The sequence below is a fragment of the Lynx canadensis genome, chromosome E3, assembly GCF_007474595.2.
Source record: "Lynx canadensis isolate LIC74 chromosome E3, mLynCan4.pri.v2, whole genome shotgun sequence".
In the NCBI taxonomy this organism is placed as follows: Eukaryota; Metazoa; Chordata; class Mammalia; order Carnivora; family Felidae; genus Lynx; species Lynx canadensis.
In genome coordinates, this window is record NC_044318.1 from 6,717,478 (window position 1) to 6,737,366 (window position 19,889).

Sequence of the window (19,889 nt, forward strand, 5' to 3'; positions counted from 1 at the left end):
GGGACTTGTGCCACAAATATTTGGGGATGTATGTATGATGTGTCTATAGCTTTGATGAAAATGTTCTCTCTCCAGAAAGGCAGACATTTGTCATTGCTTGTCCTGCTTGCTAAACATTCTAACATCTCCTAACAACCAGTGCATGAGAACGTCCCCCACGTTAGTGCAGAAGGGAACTAAGGGTCTGATCAACCAGAGAAGAAAGTAATGCAGAGTGGTTCGCTCAGAGATTTCATAACGATCCCGTTGCACTGATAGTTACCAAGGGCCATTTCTTCTTTCACGTAAGACATGTGTTTCCTTTGAAGATCCCCCAAAGTCAGCCACTTTGGACATGACAGTTATAGCCCCAGCCGCACAGGTGCCCCTAGCCTGAGCAATAGAGACAACATGCAACAAGGTTTTGTTTCTTTTATTTTCTACTTTTTTTGTTCCTTTGTTTTTTGAGACCTTAAAGTTTCATTGAAAACATTTTGTGTGACAAAAAAATGGAATATTGGCAGTTTCGTAGCTTAGTAGTTAAAATGCCCTAGAATCAGTAATCTTGCCCTCTGCACTTGAAATATACACACACACACACACATACACACACACACTTCATATATATGTGTGTATGTTGTGTGTCTATATACACATATGCTTAAATGAACATACACACACACACACACACACACACACACACACAGCTGTGTCTTAGGCCCTCACAAAAGACTCCTGAGAGAATCCAGGTAAATCTTAATATAAGGAGGTCAGGACTTGTCAAATTCAGGCAGTCATAAGCCACATGCTAGAACATTTTTTTAATGTGATAGTCATAACCTATTAATAGAAGTTTCTATTTCAGAGAGAAATAGATTAGTAGTTCTTTTTTAAAAGTCAATAAGGATAAGTAGGCATGTCTTTGAGGTCATGGAGAAGTTGGTCTACCCCTATTTGAATTTATATGGGTGATAGAGATAGATAGATAGATAGATAGATAGATACATACATACATACATACATACATATATACATACATACATACATACATACATACATACATGGGTGGATGGATAGATGGATGCGTGGGTGGATGGATGGAAAGTTAGATGATAAATAGATACACAGGTGGTTAGATGGAAGAGAGAAAAATGAGAGAGGAGAACAGAAGAGTGGAAGAAAAAGAAAGAGAGGGAAGGGAGGAAAGGAAGGAAGAGGAATGAAGGGAGAAAGGAGGGAAGGAGAGAGGGAGTGAGGAAGGAAGTCCACTCCTGGGACCGGTCAGGCATTAGCCATGCTTCTTAGATGTCAATACAGAGAGCTTATCTTTTACAAAACGATGACAACAGAAAATGGTAGCTTTGTTTTGTTTTTTGTTTTTTTCCTGTTTTATGCAATTATGTTTTTAATGTTTTTACTTGGCAAAATAAATGCTGGCAGCTCTATAGTAGCCTTCCTATTAGATTTTTACATTTTCAATTTTTTTTTTCCTCTGAGACCACTGTTGAAAAGTAGAGTTAGTGCATTATAAACCTTAATGCCAGGGGTGGTTCTCAGATGAATTAAAAAAAAAAGCTGATGGCCCAGGTCGTGGAGACTGATGGCAATAGGAGTGTGTCTATCCCATGGCATCTCCCCAGCTGAGACAGGGATCCAGGGTCAGAAGGAAACTGGTTTGGATTGAGATTCTTACCTGTTGAGTCAAAACAGAGCAGCAAACAGCAGTTCTCTCTCTGTACCTTTGTTGACCCTGCCTTGTCGAAGCTGTTCTTGATTTTAGTTCTCTTTTCTGCTTTTTTCCACTTGCCCTGATAAGCTCTCCAGGGTTCTGCAATTCAAGAAAAGATGCTCTGTCAACTTGTAATGGAAATGTCACAGAAATGAGTCGCTAATGCCTTTATTTACATCCTACTATCCCAGTGCCCAGAAAGGCACATTCAGCTTTCTGAATTAGAACACCAAGCTGAAATATATATGTGTGTGTGTGTGTGTGTGTGTGTGTGTGTGTGTGTGTATATATATATATATGTATATATGTATATATATATATGTAGAGAGAGAGAAATAATATATAAATATGTAATATATTCTTATTTTTACTTATATTCTTTTTCTTCTTTTTGGTTTAAAGTGCACTTTCTTAACTGATTCATTTGGTTTCTTTTTTTTTTCCAGCAAGTCAGGGTCCCCCTCAGGAGGAGAGAGGGTGAATGAAGCTAATTATTCTAGGCAGCTTTAGGGTGACTAGAAAGAAACATACATTGTCTGTGAGCTTCCCATTACACAGCACAGAAACCAGACGAAAATACGTTTCTTCAATAAAACTGGCGATATATATGACCGTGCTCCCGTTAATATGTTCACTAGTTGGAAATAGCGGACTGTATTCTTTGCCTTATTTACTAAGTCTTCTGGAAGTTGGAGGTGGTAGGCTAGCAAACTTGGATTCAGATCCTCTCTGACCGTGATAATACAATTATGAGCATAGCAGTAGTAACAGTGGCTCTGTATGGAATCCTGACCAGTGCAGGGCACTGTGCTATGTGCTTTCCAAATACAGTGCCATTGAGCCATCCAAGGATGCTGTAAAATTGATGTGGCCCTTCCATTTTACAGATTGGGAAGACAAGGCTTCGAATAGTGGGCAAGTTTTCTTCAGCTCAGCTCCGAAGCTAAAGAATGTGCCCTTAATCACTAGGCTCTGTCGCATTTCACTGGAACAATCTTGAGAAGTAATTTTTTCACATGACATTTCGTCTTGTATGGGTGTACTGACTCCACCTTACACGGTGGTTTGGAAGTATTGACACAATGGCTGTGAGATACTCCGCACAGAAAGGGCACTATATAAAGTGTTCTTGTCTTTTACTTTCCTGTGTTCCCATAAGAGCTGTAAATCTGGATGGCAAGAAGGAGGAAAACAAAAATACCTAGGTTATGTCGCTCCACCCAAACCTCTAAAATTCAGGGGTTTGAATCTGTTATTTCCTTAACAGGTTCTGGAGTCATTGAAAGCATTTAGGAAAGATAATGGCCAGACCGACTGGGCTAAGTTATGGCGTAGACAAGCCTTTTAAAACTTAATAGGTAGGATTATATGCAAATCTAATTCTTTTTACTCCAGTGAGTTCCAGGAATCATTTGTTGGGTTTTGCTTTGTTTTTGTTATAGACAAACTTACTTAGGGGAAGGGCCATATAAGCCCTTCAGTTTCTCAGTTATCCAAAGTTTGGATTTTGAGATATCAGCGCTCCTTAAAGTAAGGAAAGTATAGTATCTTCCCTGTCACACTTTTTTTTTTCCTTTTCACCATGTAGATTTTCTATTTCTATTTTGAAGTTACTTTTTTTGGTAGCGTCTCTGCGTGTCTGGTACTGTGTAGAACATTAGAACACACAACCTGAGGAGAGAAGCGGTGTAGTTAGCGTGACCCCAGAAATGACTGTCCAGAATGTGACACTTGAGACAGAGAAGGAATGTCCTGTTATTAAGAATGAGTCCGGGACAGAAAGCTTCAACTGGACTGTCCCAGATCAAGCAGAACATGTATGCTTATCCTAGGCAGATTCTCCATGTCCAAAGACTGGACTTCACACCCAGAGTCCTTTAGTCCAGGTCCTGGGCTGTTTCTGCCTCCTTACGCAATTGTTAACAAAGTCAGGGCAAGTCATGTTTACATCCTCAAATCGTTGTAACTAAGACATGAGTTAATGATGAAAACATGAGTCAAATTTCATGTTGTCAAAACCAGCAATAATTTATTTTCCCTATGGATCAAATAGTTCCTATTGGGCCTTCACCAAAAAACAAAAGTTATGATAACTAATATAAATTACTTTTTCTGCCCACCTGCTGTGTAGATTGACAGTGATTTCATCTAGTAACAATTGAGATGGCTCTGATATAGTGGAGGGGACAGATACTCTTGATAGTAGCATCAATATGATTTTTGAAACTCGTGTTTATGGACACAAAGCTCTTGGTGCTAAAAATAAATATAGCTGTTACTGATGGACTTCCTTAGTTTCTCCTATTGTTAATTTATAGACATGCATGCATGCATACGCACACACACACACGCACACACACACACACAGGTTAAAAGAAAAAGTGCTCAAATTTCTCTTTCAAGAACTAATTGCCTTTGGTCTGAAATCTGTAATGGCTTCTTAACAACTGCTATGCACTATTGAATGAATATGTATGCAATTGAAGCCGTTAAAAAAAAAAGAACCAAGACTGTAATAGTCAACAGACTGGACCAACAAGGAGTTGGGGAGACATTAAAGGAAATTCCAAACCCAGTAGACCATAGCTGTCACAGCCATGTGGGTAGACACTTTTGCCAGTGAGGAGACAAGATGTAACAACTCCTTTGGTCATGTCATGGCCTAATTACACACTTCTCAGGTTGCAGATCATTGACTTGATAGGCCACAAAGAAGCAAATAAAACCTATCCTATAGTAGCATCATCAGGATCCTTCAGCTGTGAAGGGTTTCGAGACAGGTGAGAAAGCCTGGTACTTTCTAGAGGCAGGTCAGCAACTTCCAAGGAGAATGGGTACACGGAGACTCTGGAGGAGCCCTTTGCACAGCAAATACAGAGCTCCTCATGGAAGACAGCTTCCCAGTCAAGGAGAAGGAAATACACACACAATAATCTTAGTTCATGAATGTGACAAACATTGAACACAGTCTACTTCTTTGCTTTTTTTTTTTTTTTTGGTCTTTTTTGTCCCTGTGTAATACACTATAGGCTGTCTTTTAGGGTAAGAGGGAACTTTTCACTAAAAATTTCTAGTATTTCCTTTAAAGTTATCAAAACAAGTTCTGAGAGAAGTTTAAATTTTTTCCCAGTAGAACTGATTTCTGTTTAAATGTGGCCTCTGTGCTGTTTCCATATTTGTGCGCAGTACGTGCATGTGAACAGTCATTGTACAGAAATAAATGATTTCTCATGATTTTCTCCCTGGCGTGAATCACAGTGATTGATTCCTCTGGAATTAAATTCTCCTCAAAACCATAGTGTAGTTCATACTTAATTAACACAAAACGTTTAGAGTAGGGACCACTATCAGGAATTAGAGAGACGGTAGTTTGGAGGTGAATGCTTGAGGGAATCTCCGTAAGGAGTAACTAACTCATCAATTTTGTCATTGTTCCTGGGCTTATTCTTGCCACATTAGGATGTGTGAATGTTTGAATAGATCAATAGATTGTGGAGAGATGAGACATAATCAAAGCTCAACACCCTTTTCCCTTAATTATCGTAATCACTTAAATTGAAATGCTTTGGACTTGAGATTATAGAAATACACCAAACATCTGATAACCTGCATCCGCACTTTGCACTGCGTTTGTAGGCTCAGAATGCCTTTACAAAGAAAACCATGATTGTTGGATGCTTCGATCAGCCTCTCAATCTCCATCTCTGTTCATGGTCCACTTTTGTAATTTGAAGTTATAAACTGCATTAAAAGATGAGGGACATGTTTTCTTCACCGTTTCTGCATAGGTAGAGGGTGTGTGGGCTACATTTAGTTAGTAGGATATGAGCTCAGGTGGTCAGGTGGGTGCATGTTAAACATGCATCCCGGACACTATCAGCTGCATAGCCTTCCCGGAATGATGGATTGTTTCTCTGCTATTCTTTAAATTATTGTCTTCAGTTTCTCTATCTCAAAATTAAACAATGGAGAAAGAGTGATCGCCTTAGTCCATTCTGAAATTTTAAGATTGGAGTGGCTCATTGTGAGGGTCCCAAGAGCCCTGCAAAGCATGGTTCCCACACCAACCCAGTTGGGCTCACCAGGAGCTTGTGGGAAATGTAGAATCTCAAACCCACCCCAGCCCTCTTGTGTCAGAATCTGTACCCTCAAGATCCCCGGGTGGTTTGGAGGACATTTGAGAAGCACCTCCACAGAGGGCAAGCTTCAGTGCTACCCCCTATGCAGCAAATAAGGTTGACATTCTACAAAGCTTGAAGCATGTAGAAGAATTTGTCTTAGCAAATTGTTGGTTTGTAGTCATTTCTCTACTTTCCCTTCCTCAGTGAGAAAATAAGAACCATCCATCGTTGGAGGTCCCTCGCAATCCATCCTGAGGGAACTCCCCCTCCCCCAACTAGTCTAGGGCCACGATCGATCATTTTCTTTACCCTAAAGATTTCTGGATAACGCAAATGATTTCATGCTAGTATTTTCTCATTGACTGTGTAATAACCTCAGGCTGATGTAAACCATACCCTGGAAAAATCCCACCGGATTCCTCTTCCCTTTACTGAGCCTCAGTTTTCTCATTTGCTAAATGGAGACCCTCATACCAGTTACAGTCAGAAGGAGATGAAGGTGAACATTACTTCATAAACTACAGGAGGTGGTGAAAATGAGTGGGGTTTTCAATAGCTCAACTGTTCATTGACAGATATTTTAGAGTATAAGGTATTACTTGAAAGCACTGACTATATCCAGACGAGAGCAAACAAAATTAAATCCACTTGAAAGTGGGAGTCATTTTTAGATGAGGCTCTAATACCCCTGTAACACTAACATTCTGGGAACCTGTGCCTTACTCAGCTGCCCACAACTTAGAAATTGTCTGCTCAGGATTTGAGGCGAAGTCTTTTGTAATCACTGTACCTACTTTGAGGCATGCATTAGCAAATCTTTGCTGTTCATCTGTAGCATATGATCAGGGATTTAGATTTAGGCTAACATTACTTACTACAGAGATAATACAGGTAAGCTAAGGGACCTGTTTGATCCCCAGCTGCCTCATCTTTAAAGTGGGGCTATTGAGTGATGCCTGTCTGATTGGGTTGTTGTTGAATTAGTGTGGTCATGAGCAGAGAGCTCCTTAAGTAGCACCTGACACTAAAGGACACTCAGGATGGGATATTGCCATTAGCATCACTAAACGATGGGTATATTTTGTTTTGTTCCTGTAGGAGCAAGTTTTCTGGCTTAGAAGAATATTTTGACCATGGAGGGTTTTATTTTTAAATCTTGACTTCCATTTTAGAAATATCAAAATAGGGATACCTAAAATGTGCTAAGGGAGTAGATCTTAAGTGTTCTCACCACACACAAAAAGTAACAATATGAAATGATGGATATGTTGATTAGCTTGACTGTGATGATCATTTCATAATATGTACATATATTAAATCATCTCTTTTAAAAAGTACATCCTACAACCCAATTATATTCAGTTTTCTTTTTTAAGTTTATCTATTTATTTTGAGATAGAGCGCAAGTAGGGGAGGGGCAGAGAGAGAGAGAGAGAGAGAGAGTGAGTGAGTGAGTGAGTGAGTCCCAAGCAGGCTCCACACTGTCGTGCAAAGCCCAGTGCGGGGCTTAAACTCATGAACTGTGAGATCATAATCTGGGCCAAAGTCAGATGTTTAAGTGACTGAACCACCCCAGCACCCCATATATTAATTTTTATTTGTCGACCATACCTCAGTAAAACTTGGGGAAAAATAATTTGGGCCAAAAAAAAAAAAATTCTGAAGGAAGAAGCCACTGGACCCATGAGATCAAACAGCCTGTTTTTCTGTTCATCTTTCTCTTTTCTGTCTATGGAGGAGTCCAGGCTACCAGGGACACGTCAGCTTTGTAGGAAAAATGACCAGTTCTTGTGGCATAAACCTAGCCCCCACATCACCACTGCTTTAGATTTCTGTACAACCAGTTTGTCTACAGAGACTTACTTTTCAAAAACTGAAACGAAATCTGCCTCTGTTGCTCTTTTCTCATTGCCACTGGTGAGAGCTCCAGTATCTGGGGGTGGTCGTGGGTTAGCAGAATCCCCTGGGGATTTGGAAGGTTCTGGACCTTTCCACCACCGCACTCACTCCATTGTGCACATAACTCATAGGTGGGCGGAGACCTTCTCAGTGTGGCCTCTCCAGCCTCCAGAGCCTCAGCCCCAGTACCATGTGCTCCTGCCCACCTCACTAAGCACGGGACTCCTCTCCTCTACAGGACAGCTGCTTCTCCAGGAGAACACACATAGCTGTTCCCAGAACTGGCCAGACCCATTTCCAACCCTGCATCAGAAAGTCGATCTCTTTTAGGAGCTCCTCTGTGTCCCTCTCATCTTCTGGAAGACAAGGTTGGACCTTGTCTTCCCGGAGGCACCTGTAACCTCAAAGGGCTGTTCACTGTCCGCCTTTTGGCCTAAAACTGTGAAAGCCCCGCACTTAAAAACACAAATGCCTTTTCTCTTTGGGGAGAGAAGACAGCTATCCTTCATGAGTTCGCACAGCCAAAAAAAATAAATGGCAGTTTACCCACAAATGAAGTGCTTTCACATTCATGTTCTCATCATAGTGCAAAAAAATAAAACAAAATAAAATAAATCTAAGGGAGGCCTGTGCTCTTTTTGTCCCCATTTTCCAGATGAGGAAACTGAGGCCCAGAAAGGTGACAGGGCAGGGCTTCCAGATTCACCGTTTGTTCTCTTTTACCTGAGAAAAAAAGTAGTGGGAGCTGAGGAGATTGCTCAAGTTTGGAGAAACTAAAATTCCGGAAGATTGACTTCCGGAAGTGGACTACTCTCGGGGTCTCCAGGGAATGGGCACGCACTTGGATTTGAATTTCTTAAACCCAGAAGTTTTGGATGGAACATTCAAATTGAGGATAGATCCAGAGCAGTCAACCTCCTTTCCCAAGTAAACTTTATTTTTCAAAATGTGCTCAATGTTAGCAGTAGCAACTGCAACTAAATGAAATGATTCTAAGTGTATGTTAAAGGGAAATGCTTTCCCTTTTAAGATGAGAAGGATCGGGAGAGACCCTTTCAGAGGATTCTACAGTCAATCTGTTTGTTTGCTTGCTGCTTTGTCTGTTTACACCCCATCTCATTCTACAGTTTGCCACCACCTCTCCAAGTACATGTAATTCAATACTGAAACATAAATAGAAATAACGACAGGGCAGTGAAAAATATAAATTTGAATGGGCTTTTTATAATTGTAGAGTTTTAGAACTGAGTCGGGGGAAGGGAGGTAAAATACTGATTGCAAATGTGTAAAATTGAAATATAAATTAGGTTATGAGCTTCCAGACAGCCAAGCCCAATACAGATGCTGCACAGTGATTTAAAGGCCAGGAGCACAAGGTCCCATCCCTTTGGCTTAGCTGGGTGTCTGGCAGGTAGCAAACCCTCATGAACCATCTGAGAATTCAGTGAACAAGAGGAGTGAGCTATTCAGTAAAGCCAGCAAAAAGAATTTTAATGGAAGCACCTTATTTCTGCATGTTATGTGTAACTATTCAGAAGACATTCCTGGCTGGATTCCATATGACCCTTCCAGCAACTTCTTAATATGAACAGGAAGAATTCCTGATTAGTGTGTGTTTCTACCTTAATCCCACATGTCTAGAAGGAGGCATCGTGGTAAGCACAGCACAGTTGTAAAAAATTAATAAGTAATATATTAAACAATATATATAATTATTATAATAATATAATTTCCAAAAACTAAAATATCAGCAATTAAAAATGTGGCTGTCAACACTAGTGCCGTTTAATTGAAAAACCAGAGGACACAGCTCTCTTCCCTGCAGAGTCAGAGCACTTAAGTTCAAAGAAATAGTCATACAGTGAAATGTCAGTTCTCAGTGCTGGCCAACACTTGGGATCACCAGAGTGGCTTTTCGGGAATACCTGGGCCTAGGAATTACTCTCAAAGATTCTGAAAGATTCTAAAAAGATTGGGAAATGGATGTGGTCATTAGTATTTTATTTTTTAAAAATTATATATACAGCATTAAGATACTCTGCCTTACAACCAACAGGTGCCCAGAATCTACAGATAGAATTAATTTGACTTTGTGTCACTGCTGTCTTGGGACATCTTGACTGCCATGTGCCAGAGTTGAAGACTAACTTCTAAGGCCCTAGGGAATTTGCACTAGCTAGCCTTGGAGGGTTTTAATCACATGTAAGAGTGTGTGTGTGTGTGTGTGTGTGTGTGTGTGGGCGTGGGCTTGCTAGCTTCCATATTCATAGCATTAGATACTAGAAGAAGACTGCCATGAGTGATATCCACCCAGAGTTTTGCATAACAATAGTGACATGACAGAATTAAAAGGCCAAAGAATGAGAAGTGACCAGAATTTCCAACAGTAAAACTTAACACCACTGTTCTTTGATGGGAGAACATTTCCTGTCTGCCCTCCCTCCTCCCCTGCCTCTGCCCCAACCTTTACTCTGTCTCCATACCTAGCTTCTCACATTCCCTCCAGCAATACTGGCTGGCTACTATTTTATTTTGACTCTTAGAGTTCAGCCATGGGTAATTTTTAGAAGAAAGAAAATTACAGAGAGATGAGATTTCGCCTAAGAAGAAAAGTGGGGTAGAAGGATGATATGGCAGGTCACAGGACTAATTTAAATGTACCACCAGCTGAGTCAGATGCAGAGTCTAGATGGTTGGTCTATGAAAACCATCGTAAAACATAATGAAGTCTGGTGATAGAATGAAAAAGAAAGACCATGGCCCGTGTCATTCCACATTGCAAGTTGCTAAAGCAGAATATAATTATCCCCCTCAAACTTCAATTAACATCATATCCAGATTCTCTGTTATTTTGTCGGTAGGAATGAAAGGTTCAGGACAGTTTCAGGAGGTTCCTCCATAGAGATGTTTCACTCCACTGCTGACCCAGCACCCCAACATGGGTGCCCCTCAGCACAATCTTAGTGAAGAAGAGCTGGGGTCTTGAGCCAACCCAGCTGTGTTCAGATTTCACCTCCACCAACTTGCACATGGTCATGACCTACACCTCCACTTCCTCATCTATAAAGACTGGGATAGGAAGAGGGGGTGTAGAGAAAATTAAATCAGTTAATACATAGATACAGGGCTTGGCCACCTCCTGTCATGGATAAGTACTCCATCGACATCGGGTCACTGGCTCTTTGACACCAACACTCCAAAGAGCCGAGACAAATGTAGCCTTCTTCCTCGTGCTCAGCGATCAACCATTTCATTCTTTTTCCTAAATTAGTAATCCTCCCTCCTCCCACAAAGCCTCCCCCTGTCAATCTTCCTGGGAGAGTAGGAAGATTTCTGAAATGAAAATGGGACTGAACTTGCAGGAAATTTCTCAGCAATGTTCCCAGATGTCCCCGTGGTAAGAATTACCTGGAATGATGATTCTCTTCCAGGAGCACCAGACACTTAGGACTGGTGAATGGGTCCCCAGAGCTTGTCAGTAACCAGGCCTGGGTTCTCACCAGATGGACAGATGTTCACATCTCTTTCCTGGAAGTTCTGATTCAGGGGGTCAGGGCTGAAACCCAGACGTCTATTTTTAGCATCTATATTTTAGCACTCCAATTAATTCTTATCTTCAGGGAAGTTTGAGAAATTCTGCAGTAGAGAGAGGGTTCAAAAATAGAAAGGAATCCTAGGTGAAAAAATTGGTAAAGAGAATTAGATGCAGACTCAGAAGGCAAGTGGAAAGACCCAGCAAAGATCCTCTTGAGTTTGTTCATGGAAGATACTGAAATAAGAGAAACACGGAGGAATTAGATGCAGAGAGCATGACATTGTGGCCACCGTTAGACCACCTTCGCTTTCAGAAATGAGGTTCTTTCTTTATTAGTTTTTTAAGAATAGTTGGGGATATATATATATATATATATATATATACACACACACACACACACACACACACACACATATATATATATATTTAAATTTTGGAGGGGAAAGGGGAGAGGGAGGTAAAGAGAAGGGGGGGGAAGGGGGCAGGGGGAGAGAGAGAGAGAATCTTAACTAGGCCCACACTCAGCACAGAATCCTACATTAACTGCTGAATATTTCCTAAACTACCTCATTCCACATTCTGCCCCAGACCAATTAGGCTAGGACCACAGGAGAAGGGCCTGGGCTTTCCCGTTATTTTCACCTCTCCCTGTGAGTCTAAGGAACTAGACTTAACCATTCACCTAGACAAGTGGCCCTCAGCCTTGGCTTGTATGAGAGTTACCTGGAGCTCTTTAGAAACTACAAACACCCAAGACCCACTCACAGAGATTCCCATATAACCGGTCTTAGGTGTAGCATGATCACTGAGAATTTTAGAAGGGCACCAAGTGTTTTTACAGTGTGCAGCCAAGGCTGAGAACCACTTGGCCAGACTTTATCCTCTATAACCAGTTTTCTGAAAATCAGGGGCAGCTGCTCTTGAAGTTTAAATTCTTTGGTCTGTGTTGAGAGTGCAGAGCAGACTAGGAGTAGCATGGGGGTCAAGACCCATGCCAGTCTCCTCTCTCCTCCTGAGAGGTGAGCCCACCCACACTGTCCAGAGTGCACATGCACTGCTTTGGTCATTTAGTTTGCCCTGCCCTTGCTTGGGGGTAGCAGATTTCCCAGCTACATTGTTAATCCCTTTGATCATACCTCTCTCTGGTCATTTGGGGTAAATGATTCCACTGAGAGGGTCATGGATGATCCACATATGGGGCTGAGAGAGATGGTTTTTGTCTTAAAGGTCAAGTGGGGAGAGACCGAACTGTATATCAAAATTGCCTAACAGTGGACAGAGACATCACCATGAAACCTATCCCTTATAATTCTACCCAGATTCCTCTGTTGGCCTCCCATGTGGGCCACATTGGCCTGATATCCCTCCCCAGGCTATTATTTGGCAGACATCTCCTTTTGTACTTATAATCAGTGTAGCGGGAGGGCTGATCATGCAGGTTGACTCCATGGAATTAATGAGCTCCATAAAAAGGCAGTTTTCTGAAATGGATGTAGTGGGATTATTTGCATGGAATTAAAAGAAAATAAATAGCAGTAGAGAACTGATACATCCAAATAACTATTTTGCAAATATGTTTTAATAATTCCTTTTTGGTACTGCCGCAGAGTCCATGATATATCCCTTAAAATATCACTACTGGCAATAACTTTATGCTTTGATGTAGATTTGATTTGATAGTCGGCCATCTTCTGAGCCAACTCTCCGAGTCATACCCTTTGTTCAGAGATTTTTCTCAGGAATCCTAGAGACACTCTAAAAAAATTCAAGATATATAGGTTGCCCGAGAGAGAGAGAGAGAGAGAGCAAGCGAGCGAGCTTGGGGTGGGGAGGAGAGGGAGAGGAAAAAGAAAGGAAGGAAGGGAATGGAGAAATAGTAGCATTATTTTTAAGAGTATGTGTATCATAGGGCGCCTGGGTGACTCAGTTGGTTGAGCGTCCAACTTCGGCTCAGGTCACGATCTCACGGTCCGTGAGTTTGAGCCCCGTGTTAGGCTCTCTGCTGACAGCTCAGAGCCTGGAACCTGCTTCAGGTTCTGGTTGTGTGTGTGTCTCTCTCTCAAAATCAATAAGCATTAACAAAAATTAAGACAAAAAAAAAAAAAAAGAGAGAGAGAGAGAATGTATCATGTCCCAAGGAAGAGTGCTGTGAAACACAACCATCATATGTTCTAAAATTCTGGTACAATTAAAGACAAAGGTCTGATGTCTTTGTAAATACACTGGTAGGTTGTGTTCTTAAAACTTTTTCCTTCTTCAATCACCATTGTATATCTGTGTTGGTTGCCTCTTGTGGTTCTCCTAATGTCTGGCAGGAGGGACAGTTCCGTAGGGAAAATGCAGAAGTGAGATACAAGGTGGCAGAGTATTCTGGGACGGTAGGGTCTGAATTAGATAGAACCATCTCACTAACGAGGCCCACCCTATAGTTGAGGAATGGCTATACGAAAGAGCTTGCCCCTTTGGATGCACCAGGCTGCCACTCTTGGTGATAAAGTGTTATTCTTGTGAGCATACTATGAACAGAAGTCCTTCCAAGGGCTTGTTTGGTCCATACACATATGAATTTCATGCATGCAATTTGAGCTGCCCATATCGTGTTTCCCCCTTGAGGCATTCAGAGGTGAGCAAGTAAAAACAAATATTCAAACCCAAATATCTTCATTTTCAGGGATATTAATTGTACTGCTCCTCAAACCTCAGAAATTTGAAGCCAGGTATTGGTGGGGCTCGAAAAGTCTGTGTCCAAGCAGAAAGAGAGCAAAAATCCAGTGACACTAACGTTCTTATTCTTTTAAGAGAAGTGATAAATGAACTTGGCTGTGACTTTTGTTATATGGAAGAAAGACATAAGAAATACTATTTTCAGAGCATGTATAATTTTGTTTAGATTTCATTGGTGTGGAAATAGCTAGAATTTTCAAGTGAATGCCAAATTCTAGTGAATTTTCCAGTGGTAGCTCTATTTATATTTCAGAGTGTACCTCTTGCAAAAGTAAAACTTTCTTAAGGTGTTTTAAGAAATGCTCAATCACTAGGTACTTTTTGGAATCATTAAAACATTTGAAGAAGACCAATCAAAGACCCCAAAAATGCATTTAATCTTGCTTCTTAATGATTCATACACTACAGAAAAATCTAACAAACAAGAACCAGAAGGCTCTATCCTACTGCTTCTGAGGCATTTAAGATCCCAGCTAATCTCATTGGGGCATTTTTATAATCTCCCTCCCACAGACGTTCTCATTTCTAGAGAAATAAACAGTGTGTCTGAATTAGAACACATTTCATTGTGAAAATGCCACAGTTGGAAACATCTTAAGAGAGTTTTATCATCTTCCTGGATTTACTAAATCAAAGTAAAGTAGCATTTTCCATTTTAATTTTCTTTTAAACACTGCATCATTAAAAATAATTTGGTGAGATGGGATTTACTCCAATAGAGGAATTCTCTTACGTTCTTTGTGTAGCCAGCCTAGTTTGGTGAGGAAATTATTATCTATAACATGAGACCATATAACCATTCTCTTCTGAAATGACAGCAATTTCTTTTTCTTTCCTTTAAAATTTTTTTGATATTATACTACAGTAATAAAGTCTGGAATTTTATGATTTTTCGTAGCTAGCTGCAGTACCCCATTTTTCCTAATGGACAGTCTGTATTTTCTTTAAATGTAATTTGCATTTAGTGTAGAAATTCCAAGCGCAGTTTGAAATGCCCCGGCCTTAGAAACATACCCTCGCGTGACGTCCTGGTAACACTCAGTACTCCTATGTCAGTGCAATAGTGTGCAGACACACACCCCACCCCCGTTCTCACATCACCCCCAATTCCACTGGTGAGGCCCCCCGCATGCCTGGCTCATGATCCTTCTAAACTCTCCCAAGTCCTAGCCATATCAACACTTTCCCTTGCAACATCCATTCGAACACAGCGCCCTCCCTCCCCGCATCTGAATACATCTACCCAGTTGGCAGAGAGCACATTTCTCCCTGAGCGAGCAGTATTGTGAATTTTATCTTCTCTTCCAGAAATCAGTTCGTCTTCGTTGCAGCAGATGAAATTTCTTGTAACACCTCTGCAGGTAACAAACATTGCTACTTCTTGACGCATCCATCCAAGTCTCAATATTCTTTCTTTCTTTTTTTTTTTCCTTCACATGCTGCAATTGGTCACTCTAGAAAGTTGAGTTGAAAAAAAACAAAAACAAAGTCCATATATCTTTGGAGTATAGCTGAAGCCTTGAGCCTCTGTTGTCTAAAAAGACACTAGGCGTTTTGCTAACTTGGGTACTTTATTTCCAGTTTTAATAGTACATGATCTAGAAAAGTAAGACTGTGTTGGATGAAGCCACAATGCAATCTTACGGTATAAACACTTATGTTAAAATGCTGAAAGGGGAGACTAGGGATGCACATGTGTGACTTGTATGTTTTTTGACATATGTTGTCTGGGTTCACACAGATGTGTATGTGAATTATACTGATCTGTATTGAATGACTGGTTATATATCATAGACCCTAAAAGACTGACTCCATATAGCTAGAGGCATTGGGGAATACAATTATCTCCATCTCATAAGAAGGGGATCTTCACTCTATGAATCAAAGATCCCCTGTCTCCTTTCTTGTAAAACCTATTACAAGTAGCAGGATTTAGAGAGACAAAGTCTTCTGCTTTTGAAATCAGGGCATTGGCAAATGGAAATCACACAGTTGCATGATGTGTCCATCAAAATCACACCTGTCTTTCTGCTTTGATGTGGTTCAGAAGAGTTATGTTTGGATTTTCATTAGCTTGGAATTACTTGATTAAATGTCAAGATAGGTGAGTGCTAACAGATTCTTTGTTTTGTTTTGTTTTGTTTTTTGTTTGGTTTCGTTTGCTTTTAAGCCTAAACTACGACCAAAACAATTACTAGGAGATCTTCCCAATATGTGGCTTCTAGCCAACAAGGGAGGACCGTACAGCTTATTAACATGTAGTTGAGTATGACGTGACCTTCAAAGCCTACATTAAACAGAGCCTTGCAAATAGACATTCATCTGCTCCAATCGCATTTTATCGATGGAGCAGTAAATGCAAGCTTGCTTGCTAACACTTCCCTCCCTACTTACAGTCTTTGGTGAGAAGAAACTAAATTAATGGAAGGGCAGATTGCTAGGAGCATGTCCCTAGCCCCGTCTGTCCTAAAAGGCAAGGATTCTTTCATTGATAAGAGTCCGTGTCAATATTTTTAATGGCGGAAAGTCTTAACCTGGGAGTTCATGAGGTATGCATGTTCATATTTTAAAGTGACAGCTTACTCCATTTCTATCAAACCCCTTGGATAAAGGCTCTTCTATTTTCCTTCCTCGACCCCTACCCTCCAACATCTGTTTCCCCCTGCGAGCGGTGGTGACATCCCTAACGCATCACTAATACTTAATAGTAGAAGGGGGGGTGGGATACTTGTGTAGCTGGACGTGGTGGGGAATGTTCCTGGGATGCAAGAGACATTTCACATTTTCAAAACCTTGAAAAGGGAGCATGCGTCCGGAGGGGTAACCGACTGGGGGTGGGGAAGGGATGTTGGTTTAAACTGCTAACAGATGTCATGTGTGGAGAGGCTGTCTTCCACAGCCTCTACGTATCCTGTTAAAATGCATGCATGTTCCGGTGTATCTCAGGTTATATTTTGACATCACAGATCACACACTGCAGAGTTACAGCCTCAGAGGTAGATATCGATTTCGTCCCGTGCCTTAACAAACCCTGCCTTGTAAGCAAGTGGTCCACATACACTATTGCTGAAAGAGGCAGCAGATAATGAAAGTTTGCCTGGGTAGACGGAGTGTGTTCACCTTACCTTATCTGATTTAGGATGGCTCTTCAGTAAATTCTTAATGAATTGCTATTGATCAGATTTCAAATTGAGAGAGATATCCCTGTTGCTTTGATGGCCGTATTAATAATATGTTGCATGCTTCATAAGGTCCCATTTGAAGTCTGAATTCTGAACCAAGCATGAAAAAGGAGACACCCGTATCAATCAAATGTCAAATTATCTCCTAGCCAGTCCTCCCTCCTCATAAAGTGAATATGGAAAAACAGAACCGGTCGGTTACAAAGGTTGTGTACTCATGGTTTCAATGAAGACCCCGAGGGGAGCTCCTCATGTGCCCCCTCCCCCATGCTGGGAAAACCCAGGGCATCCCCATTCTAATCAACAAAACCATCCCCACGTGCAGAACACTCCAAAGTGCAGGTCTCTTGAATCCCGGTATCTACTGGATTTCAGCGTTTGACACAAGCCAATTTCTCTCCTTTTAGATGAAGAAAGAAATCAACAAGATGCTTAAAACCTCAGTTTTGAGGGCCTGGTGGATTTTATAACTGAAATTCTTATAAAGATGTGTTATTCTTGCACAGCTGCCTCTCGGGGCAGAGCTGACCGGGTTTGTCTCTGGCTCGGGGTAGAGATGGTGAGGTGAAAATTGCCAGACGGTACTGGCAGCACTGAAGGGTTGTTTCTTCCTGTTTCCAAAGGAAACGTGACGGTTTGTTGCTTGGGTCATTTGGAGAGGATGCCAAAATGTTGGTTCTGCTTTGGCTAGCCACGTAGAAGAAACGTTTCTCATTAGCATGTGTGGTTTGTGAGACTGTATTTACATTTATTTTCTTACTCAGTGTCTCCAGCAATGGTGTTCGTTGTTTTGGTTTGGTTGCTCCTGAAAGATAAGTACCCATGTGGGTGACACTGGCGACTGGCCTTTTGACAACAGCGCTGAACCCTCAGCATACAGTGCCTCCCCACCTTGGACACTCAGCTTCTCATTCTATAGCAATGAGACCCTTTCATGAGTCAGATCCTGTAAGAGACTGCAAAAGGGACAAGATGGTTTTCCCTTATTAGACTCAAGGCTGGAAGCGGCCGCTCTGATTCATCAGAACTTTCCCAGGACCGGCTAGTGATTGTAGTAGAAGTAGAATATGGGTCTTGCCCAAGAATGGAGGTCGAAAAGCAAGTTACTTATTTTGGCCGAGCAGCTGGAAATTCATTTCACTTAATTAATATGTATTGAGTCATCATTGTGTGTCAGCAACTGTTATGAGCCCTCGGGACATAGCATTAAATAAGCCAAGAGGAGCCCTTCCTTCAAAGAGCCTCCTTGCCCCCTTTCTAGTGGAGACCACACCCCCAACATGTAGATGGATAGGCACGGAATATTCTTGCATGTAAGTTAAGTTCTACAACAGCTCTAATGAATCAAAGAGCAGAGGGGTGGACCGAAAATAGGATGAAATGCTACCTTAGGTTCAGTGATCACAGAAGAGCTGACAGGGTGACATTTGAACGGGGACCTGAATCTAGTGAGGGTGCAGCGAGGAACGTAACTGTGGAACGGTAAGCATTTCAGGCTGAATGGGCAGCATGTATCAGGGCCATGTGGGTGAGACATGCCAGAGGTGGCCAGGCCCAGCAAGATGTGCAGTATAAGGACAAGTAACAGCTTTGGAGATAAAATCAGGAAGACAAACAGGGCTCAGGAGAATCAGACGAAACCGTTCAAGATTTAAGTGCGGTAGGAAGGCACTGAAGGGTCACCTGTGATCCGCCTTAATGTTTAAATGGTGAGTTAGACTGCATTGTGGGGAACAGATTACAGGATGGCAAGAGGAGAGAGGGTGCCTGTTGGGAGTGTTTTGCAGCAGTCCAGGGAGGGGTGACAGTGGCTTAGGTCAGGACCGTGGTGAAGGAAGAGCCAAAGTGATAGTCTTCGGGCTGCATTTTGACAGGAGAACAAGTAGCAGAGGGCAGCAGATGAAAAGCCGATGAGATTGTCTGTGTTAAATGTCCACCCTCTTCCTCTTGTTCCGAGGGTGAGCCAGGTATTTCCATAAGGCGCTAAGGCTTTTTGTCACTACTGATGATGAGTGAGCCCTCAATCCCTGCAGTAGCTGTGCCTCAAATGGACTTTGGTGAATTCTCCAGGGTGTAATGATCACTTCCTGTTGTTCGTTGAGCAAATTCTGTGTGCTAGCAAGCATGATAAATTATATGGATACATACATATCTACATGTGCATATATGTGCATGTGTAGACATGAACATATGATTTAGTACACCAGCTCAGTGAGGTAGAAATCACCCTCATCCTCACTTTGGAGGTAAAAAAGAAAAAAAAAATGCTCAGGCCCAGAGAACTTTGGTAACCTGTCACAAAGCACAATGGAATGCCTCTGATGATGAGGTTCTTACCACTAGACCACACTGCCCCCACGTGTTTCTTGTGTTTTGACCTTGGAACATTGACCTTTGCCTCCAGATGGAATTCTCCTACGTTTTTCAGCTGCCCTGTCTTGCTCGTAAAAAGCTAGTATTTGTGAGAGAACATAGTTGTTAACATGTTGAGGGGGCTCAAGGGAACTTGATGGTTCTATAAATGGCTGCTCCGCTCGGTGTTTATTTGACTTGGGCCATCCCCTTCATCAGCAGGTGTGTGTTGAATAGTCTGATGTGCAGGGGATTGGTCTGGGTGCAGGGACAGAGTGAAGGGAGCCGCTGCCTTGTCAGGGAACATTCTGTGTATTCCCGGAGATGTCTGTTCCAGGTCACTTCTCCCCAAATCTTTCTTTTGCTGA

The 19,889-nt window shown here is 41.7% G+C and overlaps 1 protein-coding gene across 12 annotated transcripts in view; it reads left to right on the plus strand.

The window, feature by feature from the left end:
* The window catches only part of RBFOX1 (RNA binding fox-1 homolog 1), a 1,462,962-nt gene that overhangs the window by 1,431,964 nt on the left and 11,109 nt on the right, over nucleotides 1–19,889 (plus strand). For 7 of the 12 annotated variants that reach the window (XM_032591620.1, XM_032591613.1, XM_030301004.1 and 4 more), the window contains one exon: nucleotides 15,296–15,348. The exons of the other annotated variants lie outside the window; for them this stretch is intronic. In XM_032591620.1, coding sequence (XP_032447511.1) covers nucleotides 15,296–15,348 — 53 coding nt within the window. The remainder of the gene's footprint in view (nucleotides 1–15,295; nucleotides 15,349–19,889) is intronic. 12 annotated transcript variants of the gene reach the window in all.